The sequence below is a fragment of the Myotis nattereri genome (genome assembly GCF_964212035.1).
Source record: "Myotis nattereri genome assembly, chromosome: 1".
Lineage (NCBI taxonomy): Eukaryota > Metazoa > Chordata > Mammalia > Chiroptera > Vespertilionidae > Myotis > Myotis nattereri.
The window spans coordinates 36168800-36182093 of NC_138075.1; the positions used below are offsets into that span (position 1 = coordinate 36168800).

The 13294-nt window shown below is 38.4% G+C and overlaps 2 protein-coding genes across 2 annotated transcripts in view; one reads left to right on the forward strand and one right to left on the reverse strand.

Moving 5' to 3' along the window:
* KIAA0586 overlaps window positions 1–13294 on the reverse strand; it is a 107799-nt gene that overhangs the window by 53622 nt on the left and 40883 nt on the right. The window contains exons 22-26 of the mRNA XM_081104306.1: window positions 9820–10019; window positions 6921–7077; window positions 6322–6541; window positions 5427–5662; window positions 155–222 (exon numbers count right to left, since the gene is read on the reverse strand). Coding sequence (XP_080960432.1) covers window positions 155–222; window positions 5427–5662; window positions 6322–6541; window positions 6921–7077; window positions 9820–10019 — 881 coding nt within the window. The remainder of the gene's footprint in view (window positions 1–154; window positions 223–5426; window positions 5663–6321; window positions 6542–6920; window positions 7078–9819; window positions 10020–13294) is intronic.
* On the forward strand, window positions 2040–2210 carry LOC308528621 (small ribosomal subunit protein uS14-like; the record flags this gene model as incomplete). Its single annotated transcript, XM_081104320.1, has 1 exon — window positions 2040–2210. One exon carries the CDS (start codon window positions 2040–2042, stop codon window positions 2208–2210), a length of 171 nt encoding a protein of 56 aa, XP_080960446.1.

Below are 13294 nucleotides of genomic sequence, written 5' to 3' on the forward strand. Positions count from 1 at the left end.
ACACTGAGATGTGCAAGAAAGCAAATTCCTTCATGGGTACTTTATTAAATTTTATGTTTATGACTCAAATATTTGAGAAAAAAGCCTGATCAGTAGTAGTAAGCTCATCTTCACGTCAGATGTCAGAAGTCAATATGAGTCAGTCATTTCTTACCATATCATGGGCATCATGTAGAGTGCTGGATAAGCTATCACTTAGGTTTGTCAGATATAGTCCTAAAACTAGAAAATAAAATGTAAAAGTTTAGAAAAAAGAAGAAACATAACTCTAAGTAAATAATCTGACCATACAGCTATAGAACATTACATTTAAACTTACACAAAGGAAATACTGGCAAAGTTCATAAGTAATAAATCACAAGTTAATCTCACCTCTTTTTTTAAAGTACATTGTATAACAAAGCTGAATTTTTGTTTCACCTACCAACTTGTCAGAAATTAAAAAAGAACTATAAATATCAACTGTAACTATTAAATTGAGAAAGAGGCACTCCTATACACTACTAATGTAATTAAAACCTGGTTAAAATTAAAAACTGATTAACCTTTCTGGAAAACATGTTGGCAATGTATCGCTACTTTACCACGCATATTTTGACTCAGCAATTCCACTTCTAGGCATGTATCAGTTATCAGGTAAGTGTAAGGATGATCTTTGGAGAATTAAGTATAGTACAGAAACACAAAACAATCAAAATGTCTACCACCATGGCACTGTTTTAATAAACTACACTAGAAAAAAAAATAAGGCCTTGGCTGCTTTGCTCAGTGGTTAGATCGTCAAGGATCTAATTAGTCAGAAACAGCGTTTGACACTGTCCTGCATTAACGATTGAGAGGTGTGGAAGATCTACCTAATACAGAGTCACAAACCCAAACAGGCAGCCCAAATGAGGAGACAAAGAAACAAACCACAAATGAAAGAACAAGGGAATTCTCCAGAAGGAGAGATAAATGAAATGAAGGTAAGAAATTTATCTGATATAGAATTCAGAATAATGATGGTAAAGATGCTCAATAGCAGAAAAGATATAGTAACTATGAAAAGAGAAAGAAAGAACAGCATAGCACAAATAAAGAACACATTAGAAGGAATACACAGCAAATTTGGGGAAGCTGAGGATCGAATCAGTGAATTAGAAGACAGGGTTGAAAAAATCATTCAATCAGAGAACCAAAAAGAAAAAACAATTAAAAAACATGAGGACAGCTTAAGGAAGCTGTGGGACAATGTGAAACATAACACTATTCAAATAGCACGTGTGCAAGAAGAGGCAAAAAGAGTGAAAGGGATAGGGAACATGTTTGAAGAAATAATGGCAGAAAACTTCCCTAACATGGTAAAGGAAAAAGTCACACAAGTTCAGGAGGAACAGAGATTCCCCAAGTAAGACGAACCCAAACAGGCCCACATCCAGAAATACCATAATTAAAATCCCAAAAATTAAGGACAAAGAGTGAATCATAAAGGAAGCAAGAGAAAAGCAAACTGTTACTTACAAAGGAGCTCTCACAAGGACACCTGATTTCTCATCAGTAACTCTATAGGTCAGAAGGGAATGACATGAAGTACTCAAGGTAATGGAAAGCAAGGATCTGAAACCAAGATTACTAAGATGACTATATCCAACAAGGCTACCATTCAAAAAATAGACGTCAAATAAAGAGCTTCCCAGACAAAAAAAGGCTAAAGGAGTACGTCACCACCAGGCCAGCATTACAAGAAATGCTAAAGGAACTGCTGTAATGAGAAGAAATGGAGAGAGAAACCTAGGCTTGCAGAACATCGGCCTGCACACCAAAGGGTCTCGGATTCGATGCCTGCCTGGTCAAGCGCATATACCACGATTGCAGATTCCCCAGTTGGGGCACATTAAAGAGGCAACCAACTGATGTGTCTCTCTCATATTGATGTTTCTCTCTCTCTCTCTTTCTGACCCTCCTCCATCCTTTCCATCCTCTCTAGAAATGAATGGGGAAAATCCTCAGGTAAAGATTTAAAAAAAGGCCTTTTGCCTCGTTGCTACAGAGTGAGCAAGATGGGTCACCAGCAACTCTACTGGAGCCACCCGAGGAAATTCGGCCAAGGTCCTCGTTCTTGCCCCGTCTGCTCAGACCTCCACGGTATGATCCGGAAGTATGGCCTCAACATGTGCCGCCAGTGTTTCCGTCAGTACACGAAGGACATAGGCTTCATTAAGTTGGACTGAGAGAACGTCCATGAATGGGTCGTTCAAGACATCTACCTCATGACAGAATGCTATCTTGCTTTCCATTTGTACATAAAATAATTTTTAAAAACCTTCAAAAAAAAATAAGAACTCTATGTATTGATATAAAAAGATGCATACAATATTTTAAAATATTCAGGTTTCAAAATAATATGTATACTATATCTTATTTTTAAACATTTTTAAAACATATTTTAATTGACTTCAGAGAGGGAGAGATAGAAACATCAATTATGAGCGAGAATCAGTGATCAACTGCTTCCCGCATTCCTGCACGCTCACTACTGGCGATCGAGCCTGCAACCCAGGCATGTGCCCTTGACCAGAATCGAACCTGAGACCCTTCAGTCTGCAGGCCAATGCTCTATTCACTGAGCCAAACCAGTTAGGGCTAGTATAGCTTATTTTTAAAGGTAAAAACACATACACAAACAAATATACAGAGTGTCCCCTGAAAAATATATACCACTTTAACAGCTGATAGCTCAATTTTGACAATGAAATGTCTTTTAACAAACACTATCTTTATAATTATTCAAAGTGTGTGTATGCATTTTTGGGGGGACACTTTATATTTTGTTTCTGTATATGCATAGAAAATGAAAGACTGGAAGGGAAGACTCCAAATATTAAGAGTGATATTGGGAGGAACCAAGATGGCGGCATAGGTAAACACCTGAGCTTGCTGCCTCGCACAACCACTTCAAAACTACAACTAAAAGAGAAAATGGACATCATCCAGAACCACAGGAAGGCTGGATGAGTGGAAATTCTACAACTAGAAGGAAAGAGAAAAGCACACTGAGACTCAAAGGAGGTGCAAAAGTAAAGTGCAGAGGTACGGAGGCACACGCGGAAAGGGCGGGCACCTGAGGACATGATTGTCTTTTTCAATCGGGAGGGAGACACAAGCTCCCGACTGCTCTAAACTCCAGTTCTGGGAGAATCTCTGGGGACCCAGACTCATACGGGGAGAAACTGGACTGTCTGGCATCGGGCAGAACTCGAGGGCGGCTTTCTCTCAGAGGTGCTTGCAGCGATTATCGATTACCACGAGATACTGAGACCCGGGGCCTCTTAGGGCAGAGCTGAGGATCAGCAATAGTTGTTTGCTCCGCCCTGTTGATTCCCTGAGACCCCGCCTCACCCAAGCTGTGCGCAGAGGCTTTTGCATATAAATGGCCTGGCCCTGTGCAATCTAAAATTACCTAACAAACTGCAGCTAGGTCAGAGAGACCCAGAACATCCAAAAGAAGGCCCAAGGCTCTACAGCAGCTTGCACTGCTTCACAGCTGGGCCTGATCTGGGCACCTCCAAAGCCCAAACAAAGAAGAGGAATCTGCAGATCTCTCAGTAGCTCCTGCTGGGTAGCCTCAGGCAGAGGCTAAATTAGCACTTCCTTAGAGATCCAAGAGCCAGTGTACCCAGTGGTCAGAGTGGGACCATCCAGATTACAACTCCTCAGATCCATAAGAGACACACTCAGGGGGCAGACTCAGTGAGCACCAAAGCCCCACTGAAGCAAGTCTTTCCCCAGAAGGGTGTCTCCAGCACAGAAGTTCTCCCACCATACACTCAGCTGATTCTCACAGCCAACTGGCCTGGAGGTCAATTCCTCCCAGTGATACCAACTACAATCAAGGCTTAACTACAACAAGACTGTGCCCTCAGCCCACAAAGGGGTGCACAAAGAGTGTTCACCTCAGGTGATTGGGGAGGCTGGGCCACTGCCTGCAGGACACCTAGCACACAAAGCCACTCTATCAACACAGGGAAGCAGCCAAAATGCGGAGACAAAGAAACAGGTCACAAATGACAGAAATGGAGGAAAGCAAACTACTGGATATAGAGTTCAAAACCATGGTTATAAGGTTTTTCAAGAATTTTCTAGAAACCGACAATAAATTTAGTGAGACCGTGAAGAAATCTAGTGAGACTCTCGAGGATATGAAAAAAGACCAAGTAGAAATTAAACATATACTGACTGAAATAAAGAATATCATACAGACATCCAACAGCAGACTAGAGGATCGCAAGAATCAAGTCAAAGATTTGAAATATGAAGAAGCAAAAAACACCCAACCAGAAAAACAAAAAGCATCCAAAAATATGAAGACAGTGTAAGAAGCCTCTGGAACAACCTCAAGCGTATCAACATCCGAATTATGGAGGTGCCAGAAGAAGACATAGAGCAAGATATTGAAAACCTATTTGAAGAAATAATGACAGAAAACTTCCCCTACCTGGTGAAAGAAATAGACTTACAGGTCCAGGAAGCGCAGAGAACCCCAAACAAAAGGAATCCAAAGAGGACCACACCAAGACACATCAGAATTAAAATGCCAAGGGCAAAAGACAAAGAGAGAATCTTAAAAGCAGCAAGAGAAAAACAGTTACCTACAAGGGAGTACCCATACGACTGCCAGCTGATTCCTCAACAGAAACTATGCAGGCCAGAAGGGAGTGGCAAGAAATATTCAAAGTGATGAATAGCAAGAACCTACAACCAAGATTACTTTACCCAGCAAAGCTATCATTCAGAATTGAAGGTCAGATAAAGAGCTTCACAGATAAGAAAAAGCAAAAGGAGTTCATCACCACCAAACCAGTATTATATGAAATGCTGAAGGGTATTCTTTAAGAAGAGGAGGAAGAAGAAAAAGGTAAAGTGACAATAAATACATATCTATCAACAAGTGAATCTAAAAGTCAAGTAAATAAAAAATCTGATGAACAGAATAAACTGGTGAATATAATAGAATCAGGGGCATAGAAAGGGAGTGGCCGGACAATTCTCAGGGGGAAGGGGGTGTGGGGTGTATGGGAAGAGACTGGACAAAAATCATACACCTATGGATGAGGACAGTGGAGTGGGGGTAAGGGCATGGGGTGGGGTGGGAACCAGGTGGAGGGGAGCTATGGGGGGAAAAAGAGGAACTGTAATAATCTGAACAATAAAGATTTATTAAAAAAAAGTGATATTAATTCTGGATTTATGAGGGAGATTTTACTTTCTAAGGTTAAGGCCCAGAATTGTTCACTTGCAGAGTCCATATTCTTTTTACTCAAATCTTGAGAATTAAGTAAAAACACTTTAATTAGAGAAACTATTACTTAGGAATTATCAACATCCAAATATTAGTTAGGAATTACCATAATCTAACCAGTGAAATCAATTTATACAAGTTAACGTACTCTTGGGAGCTGTTCTTTGACTATAGTTATATAGAAGCTCTCCTTCAGAGATGTGTCTTTCAGGTTCAGTGCTTAAGGTGCTCTCCATTGTTGAGGTATCAGAACTTGGCATTTGTACGGGGGACGGGGCCTTGGTGCCAGCAGGAAGTGGCATCACAGGAACTGGCTTCGGAGGAACAGGTTGAGCAGGGAAATCCATACTCTGAGGTTCCTCCTCTTTGGCCACAGACATTACACTAAGAAGAAAAAGACATATTTTGAACCTATTAGGTCACTGAAGACCTATATTAATTTTTATATTCAAAATCAGATTCAAAGACTATATCTTCTTTAGCAACATATTTCTATAATCTGCGCTATTATAATTAATTAACAAGATTTATTTTTCCAAGATTGTTTTCATGCTCTAACCACAGACCATCTTGAAAGTTCTACCATCCACAAAATAAATCTACATAGGGATATATGGTACTATCAAGTCAACTTAGCCTGGTAAATATTCATAATGGGGAAAAATAATTTTCTATTTTATTAACAATATGATAGAAATCTTTATTTCAGTGTCTCCAAAAAATGTTTTTTTTAAAAAAAGAACCAAAGGTATAAATTTGGTAAAAATTTTGAAAACTTAAAATTTATAACATTTCTTTCTATCTACAATAATAAAAGCATAATATGCTAATTAAACCGGACAGCCGAAAGATCTTCTGGATGAAGCCGGGGCTGCGAGAGCCAAGCCCCTTGCACGAATTTCGTGCACCGGGCCTCTAGTTAAAGTATAAAGTAGCTTGTGATTTATAAAACTTCACTTATCATTTCTGATGTTTTCAATGGGTCACAGAAGTCAATTAAAGAGGAAATGCACAGTTTCTAGGAGTGAATATGTTATCTTTACATAGCTCTCGGGTGAAGTTCTTCATGAGGAGAGTTAGGATTCTCTTCTTCCAATGGCAGGTCGCCATCACCCCATGGCTTGGGAAGCTCTGGGCTTGATGTCTTCAATTTATCAATGGAAATCTCTGACAAAGTTGGGGTAAGAGCAGCTGCAGGAGGAGGTGTAGTAGCAGGGGTAACTGTTGGAGTATTAACAAGCGTGGCAGCAGGCATGTCATTTCCTGAAGATTTTTTTAAAAAAGAAAGAAAAAAGATAAAACAACTCCATAGCAAGGCAAGATATATTGTTGCAGAAATCCCATAACATGACAATAGCTATTAATGGAAAATTTCCCAAATTAATTCAGTAAAGTATAAGAAAATAACCTTGAAAAGACATCACTTTTAACACTACCATGAACTTATAGTAGTGTAAGTGTCTACTAGATTAAATATTTTTAAAAGTAGCAACCAATTTATTAGTTTACATGCAAGGAAAAATGATTTACTAAAACCTAGTAAACAACATGCATCTGTATACTAATCTATGAAACAAACAAACCATGGAATTTTATTTCATAGTTACTAATTAAAACTGAATTATAGAAATAAGGTGTGTACCTTTTTTGGCAAATATTTCTTTCACAGGAAAAGCTGTATCATGATCTGAATCACAGGGAGAAGAATCTGGAGTTTTCACCAACACGTGCTCCTTAGGTGGTGAAGGTGAGTGAGGAGGAGTTGGCTGTGGGGTAGCCACTGGGGTACACACTCTTGCCTAAAATAAATTAACAAAATAAGATAAATGGTGCTTATAATCACCCAAGCAAAGGTAATTTAAAACAATAAAATGAGCTTATTCAGAGATTACACAGATTTTAAATGGGTGGGGGGGTGGGGGAGAGCCCCAAATACCCTGGCTCTTGAACATCTAAGCCAGTGGTGCTCAACCTTCCTAATGCCGTGATCCTTTAATACAGTTCTTCATGTTGTGGTGACACCCAATTTCATTGTTACAATTTGAACATAATTAAAGCATAGTGATTAATCACAAAAACAATATGTAATTATATATGTGTTTTCTGATGGTCTTAGGCGAGCCCTGTGAAAGGGTCGTTCTACCCACAAAGGGGTCGCGACCCACAGGTTGAGAACCGCTGATAAGCTATTTAGTTTCAAGACTAGCCTGTAGAATAACAGCAGGCAACTGAAATAGCTCTCCCTCCCTCTGATATAGGCCCCAAAGAAATCGAGGCTGCCTCTTCTAATATGGAGATTAAACAAACACAGCTGCATATCAAACCCAAACACAACCCGGGTAGACCATGTACAGAAAGAATTTTAACTAACAAGATATCAAAAATCAGCCTTTTAGCACAAAAGAAAACAGCTTATAAAAAGCATTGGAAATACATTTTCACCATGGAATACTACGCAGCAGTAATAAAGAAGGCTCTCTTACCCTTTGAGACAGCATGGAGGGACCTGAAGAGTATTGTGCTAAGCTAAATAAGCCAGTCAGAGAAAGACAAGGATCATAATACCTCACTCATATGTGGAATCTAATGAAAAAAATAAACTGATGAACAAAATAGATCGAGATATGGACGCATGGGACAGACTGGAATCTCAGAGGAAGGCGGGGGGAGAGTGGGTGGGTGGGAAGAGATCAACCAAAGAACTTGTATGCATATAGGCATAACCCATGGACACAGACAATAGAGTGGTGAAGGCCTGGGGTGGGGGATGGGGGCGGGCTAGAAGGAGTCAATGAGGGGGGGGAAGGGGACATAAGTAATACTTTCAACAATAAGTATTTTTTAAAAAGCAATGGAAGAATAAGAAGTAGGGGAGATCAAATAAAGACAATATGGAGATGAAAAATACTGGGGAAGAAAAAAATGACAGTTTGAAATCAATTTGTTAAGTAGATAATCAATCATTCAAATGTTTCAAAATTCAAAAGGTGCAAAAGGATGATAGTGAAAATTAGGTCTCCTTTCTTAGCCATGCTCTATCTATCTAGTTCCCCTCCCCAGAGTTATTAAATATAATCTTGTCTTAAGGCATTTCATATGCATAGATTATTAAATTTCCAGTAGTGGGACTAAACAGTTAAAGGGCTAATTGCATTTTTAATTTGAATACATCTTGCCAAATTTGTCTCTACAGGGTTGTTATTTTACTCTAACACTGTGGAAAATTCCCATCTTCCCCAAGGTTTGCTGAACAATGACATTATCAAACTTTCAGTGTAACTATTCAGTAAAAATAAAATTTCAGTGACATTTTTCTTATTATCAGTGAGACTGACCATCTTTTTATATGTATAAGGACCATCTGTATATCTTTTTTGTGTGTAACTTGCCTGGATATGTCCACATGCATAATATTACGTAGTATTAACATATCAATGTCAAATTGTGATAATGCTGTCTGATAATGCTGTCACCTAGCAGAAACTTCATTTCTTTAATAAGACCCTTTCACCTTCTTTCCTTTTGATTCAAACTGGCCTTGTCCAGCCTAAGAGTATCCTAACTCACCTGCCTCTCCTTCCCTTGCACCTCCACTCCCTTAATCATCAAGCCCTCAGTATAATGATGTTCTGGTCGTCAGTGGCGTCAAATAATCTTAGGAACAAAGCCTCAAATCTGTTGATCACAGAGACAGAGTTCCAAACTACAGATAACTTCTAGGCCTCAGCTGTGTTTCAGCTCCAGAACGACCTACTGACCACATCCTTGCAAAATTAGACAAAGTAACACCATGGCTGACATGGGGACCAGATGCAATAAACAACTAGCCCCTACCCTAGTGCTGACCAATCCACAGAGATCAAGACCCTAACCTCTTAGTCCCCCTTTATAACCCATCCCCTAGAAGCCATGGGGAGCTATGTCTTTGAGCATGAGCTCCACCTGTGACTCTGGGCATGGCACCATTTCCTTAAATATAAACCTTTACTTTCTTGGCTGCAAACTCCTGTTTGTCTTTAATTGGGCCTTGATGTGTGCAGGCAAACAAACCCCTTTAGCTCAGCAACAATAGTATTTTGGTTATGTATGAAAGTGCCTTGTTCTTAGAAAATACTGCTGATGCTTTTACAAGTGTCATGGTATCTGCAACTTTCATATGATTTTTAAAGAAATAGAACATAAAAACAGATAGATATATGTTCACTGTCTCATATGTTTAATTTTTCTATGAATTTAAAAGTTTTTAAAGTAAAATGCGGGGGAAAAGTTACTGTAATCATAACAACAGGCAATTAATCTCCACCACAAACTATGATTTTATGATACTCAGTTTAAAATTTGCTTATTTTCAGTAAAGGCCTGGGGAGGGGATGGGAGCAGAGTAGAGGAGGTCAATGGGGGAAATGAGAAAACATCTGTAATATTTTCAACAATAAAGATAAATTTAAAAACAAAAATAAAATTTGTCCATTTTACTTTTTTTAATAAATGTATCAAAAATTCCCCAGCAACCCAACTTATGAAAGGAGAGTCACACCTACCGGCAGGCATGCTTCACTTGCTAAAACGTCCCCAGAGACACCTGGAGCGACAAGATCTTGCTTCTTTGCTTCTCTGTCCCCCAGCATGACAGCAATGGTCTCAGCAAGAGCTTCATTCACAAAATGACTAATCATGTCTGAACTCACAGGAACCCCAGCATCAACAAAAAGCTGGAGGACGCCACCACTTGTTCCTTCCACTACAAAGTGAAAGAATTTCAGGATAAGTGGGCAAGGAACGTGCTTACAATGCAAACCTTAATTCTTAAAATTTTAGAGATGCAAACATGTGTACAAGGGGATGGGAGGAGAAATAAAAATGAAAATAGAAAATCTACTTATTATGAAGAAGAAGAAGATAATAAGAAGATAATAACATTCTCTCTAAGCAAACAAAAAAGGGAAGGAGAATATACAGATGAAAATTTACTTATATGGCCTCTTCCCTACCATAGAACTTAATGATAAAAAGGACTTACATCCACATTAAATGTTCTATCTGAAAACAATCCATATTTCCAAGGAAACCCTGTGACAGATCTTGGCCAAAACACAAGGATACAATGACTGTGGGGGAACCTCAGAGAAATGGTAGCTGCTTTATAAACATGAAAACAAACCTGCCTTCCTTTCTAGTTTCAATACTAACATTTACAGTTTAGGTCAGTGATGGCGAACCTGTGACACGCGTGTCAGAGGTGACACGCGAACTCATTTTTTGGGTTGATTTTTCTTTGTTAAATGGCATTTAAATATATGAAATAAATATCAAAAATATAAGTCTTTGTTTTACTATGATTGCAAATATTAAAAAATTTCTGTATGTGACACGGCACCAGAGTTAAGTTAGGGTTTTTCAAAATGCTGACATGCCGAGCTCAAAAGGTTCGCCATCACTGGTTTAGGTGCTTGATATCAGAAGCTCCACAGGTATATTAATTTTCCAAATATGTTGTACTTTTAACCTGTATGAATGTTCAGAAAATTCATTGAAATTTTAACAACAGACTTTACTAGACTTAAAGTGGCTCTATTTCTAGAGCTTTGTGTGGAAAACATGTAAACAATGATCTATATGACTTGATGGAGATGTGACCTCTGAAAAGAGCACTCTATTAATTAGTACACCTATGGCAGCAATATCTAGAAATCCCTAAAAAGTGGGTATAGGTGTCTTGTTAAGGGATAAGTAATTATATGTTGACATGTCTCCTTTTTCATTCCCATAATTCATTATTTGGGCCAAAATCAGAACATCTCTGCCAGAAAGCACAAAAGCAATACCCAAACAGGCAAAATAAAAACAAATGCAAAAGACAGTGGCGGGAGGTAAGGGCATGGGGTGGGGTGGGAACCAGGTGGAGGGGAGCTATCGGGGGAAAAAAGAGGAACATCTGTAATAATCTGAACAATAAAGATTTATTTAAAAAAACAAATGCACATGCTTTTGCAGAGAAGAGAATAGGATATAAATATCCAATTTGAAAATTTTAAGATTTTCATACAGAAAAACATCAATTTCTGCCAGGCTGGGGTGGCTCTGTGGCTGAGCATCGACCTAGGAACCAGGAGGTCACAATTCGATTCCCATTCAAGGCATATGCTCAGGTTGCGGGCTCAATCCCCAGTGTGGGGCATGTAGAAGGCAGCTGATCAATGATTCTCTCTCTCCCTCTCCCTTCCTCTCTGAAATCAGTAAAAAAAAAATATTTAAAAACAAAAAATACAGAAAAACATCAATTTCTTCAAAACATTGTTGGTCATTTTTTACTTTCCTTCAAAATATGAGATGATGAAAGAAAATCTGGGGTAATAGCAGTGTAGGGAGTATGTGAGTAATACTAAATAGGAAGAATGAACCAAATGCAACAATAAATTGCATGGAGCTAGGATCCAGGCTATGGCTAGGTGGTGACTGAGGAAGACCAAAGATAAGAACATATAATAAACAGTAACTCAAAGGCTTTGGAGATTGGGTGCTTGGAAAACTGTGACATTATTAACAGAAATAGAAACAAAGGAAGACCACATTCGTTTAGAAAAATGAGATACATTTCAGACATGCCAAGTTTGGGATGCCGGTGGAACAAGTGGGAATAACAAATTTACAGCCTAGATGTGTGTCTTAGGGGTCATAAATGATGCAGGAAAAGTAATGGCAAAAGAAGGCTGGAAAACAGAAAAGAAACAGAGAAGAGCACAGAAAGTTGGGAAAATTTTTATTCAAGTAGCAGGGGAAAAAGATGAGGAAATGAGGCCTTAAAGAAATGAAAAAGGGGAAGAAGCAGCTAAATTCTAAAAATCCAACACCAGTAGAACATTTAAAGAACTAGAGTGGTCAACAGTGTCCACGCTAGAACCATACAGGAGGACAAAGATTTGAAGAGACTGTTTTTAACAACCAAATGCTGTGAGAGAACAGTTCTGTTAGGGGGAGGGCAAGAAGTCAAACCATAAGGACAAAGAGGAAGTAAATATGGACTCTGATGTCTAAGATTTGAGCAGTTAAGGGATAGCCTATGGAGAAGGTAGAGTAGGTTATTTAGGTGTGGAAAGAAGGGGAAAAAAATAGAGTAATATATAAAAAAAGAGAAGAACAAAGTAGGAGAACTTACACTATTCAACTTCAAGAATCATTTTTAAATTTATAGTAATCAAGAAGTATGGTATTAGTATAAAGATAAACTTGTAGCTCAATGGAACAGGATAGGAAGTCTAAAAACAGACCTATATGTGTATAGCCAGTTGATTCCCAACAAAAGTCTCAAGGCAATTCAATGGGGGAAAGAATAATCTTTTCAACCAATAATGCTAGAACAACTGGATACCCATATACCAAAAATATAAGTCTTGATCCTTACTTCAGACCATATACAAAAATTAACTCAAATGTAAAAGAGACCCATGTGTCTTCTAAAAGAAAATCTTAATGATCTTAAGTTAGGCAAAGATTTTTTAAATAGTACACACGCAAAACAAACAAACAAAAACCACCACAAGCTATATAAGAAAAACTGATAAATTAAACTTTATCAAAATTACTCTTTTGGTCTTATAAAGATAATGTTAAGAAAATAAAAAGGCAACATACAAACCAGGAGAACATGTTTGCAAAACATGTATCCAAGAAAGAACTTATATCCAGAATAAATAAAGAACTTTTACAACTCAATAATAGGAAGACACAAACCCCATTTTAAAAATGGGCAAAATATTTTAAAAAAATACTTTACCAAAGTAAATATACAGGTGATAAATAAGCATATGAAAAATTGTACATAATCATTAATCACTAGGGAAATGCAAATAAAAACCTGAAGGAGAGCCCTAACTGGTTTGGCTCAGTGGATAAAGCGTTGGCCTGCAGACTGAGGGGTCCCGGGTTCGATTCCGGTCAAGGGCATGTACCTTGGTTGCGGGCACATCCCTAGTAGGAGGTGTGCAGAAGGCAGCTGATGGATGTTTCTCTCCCATC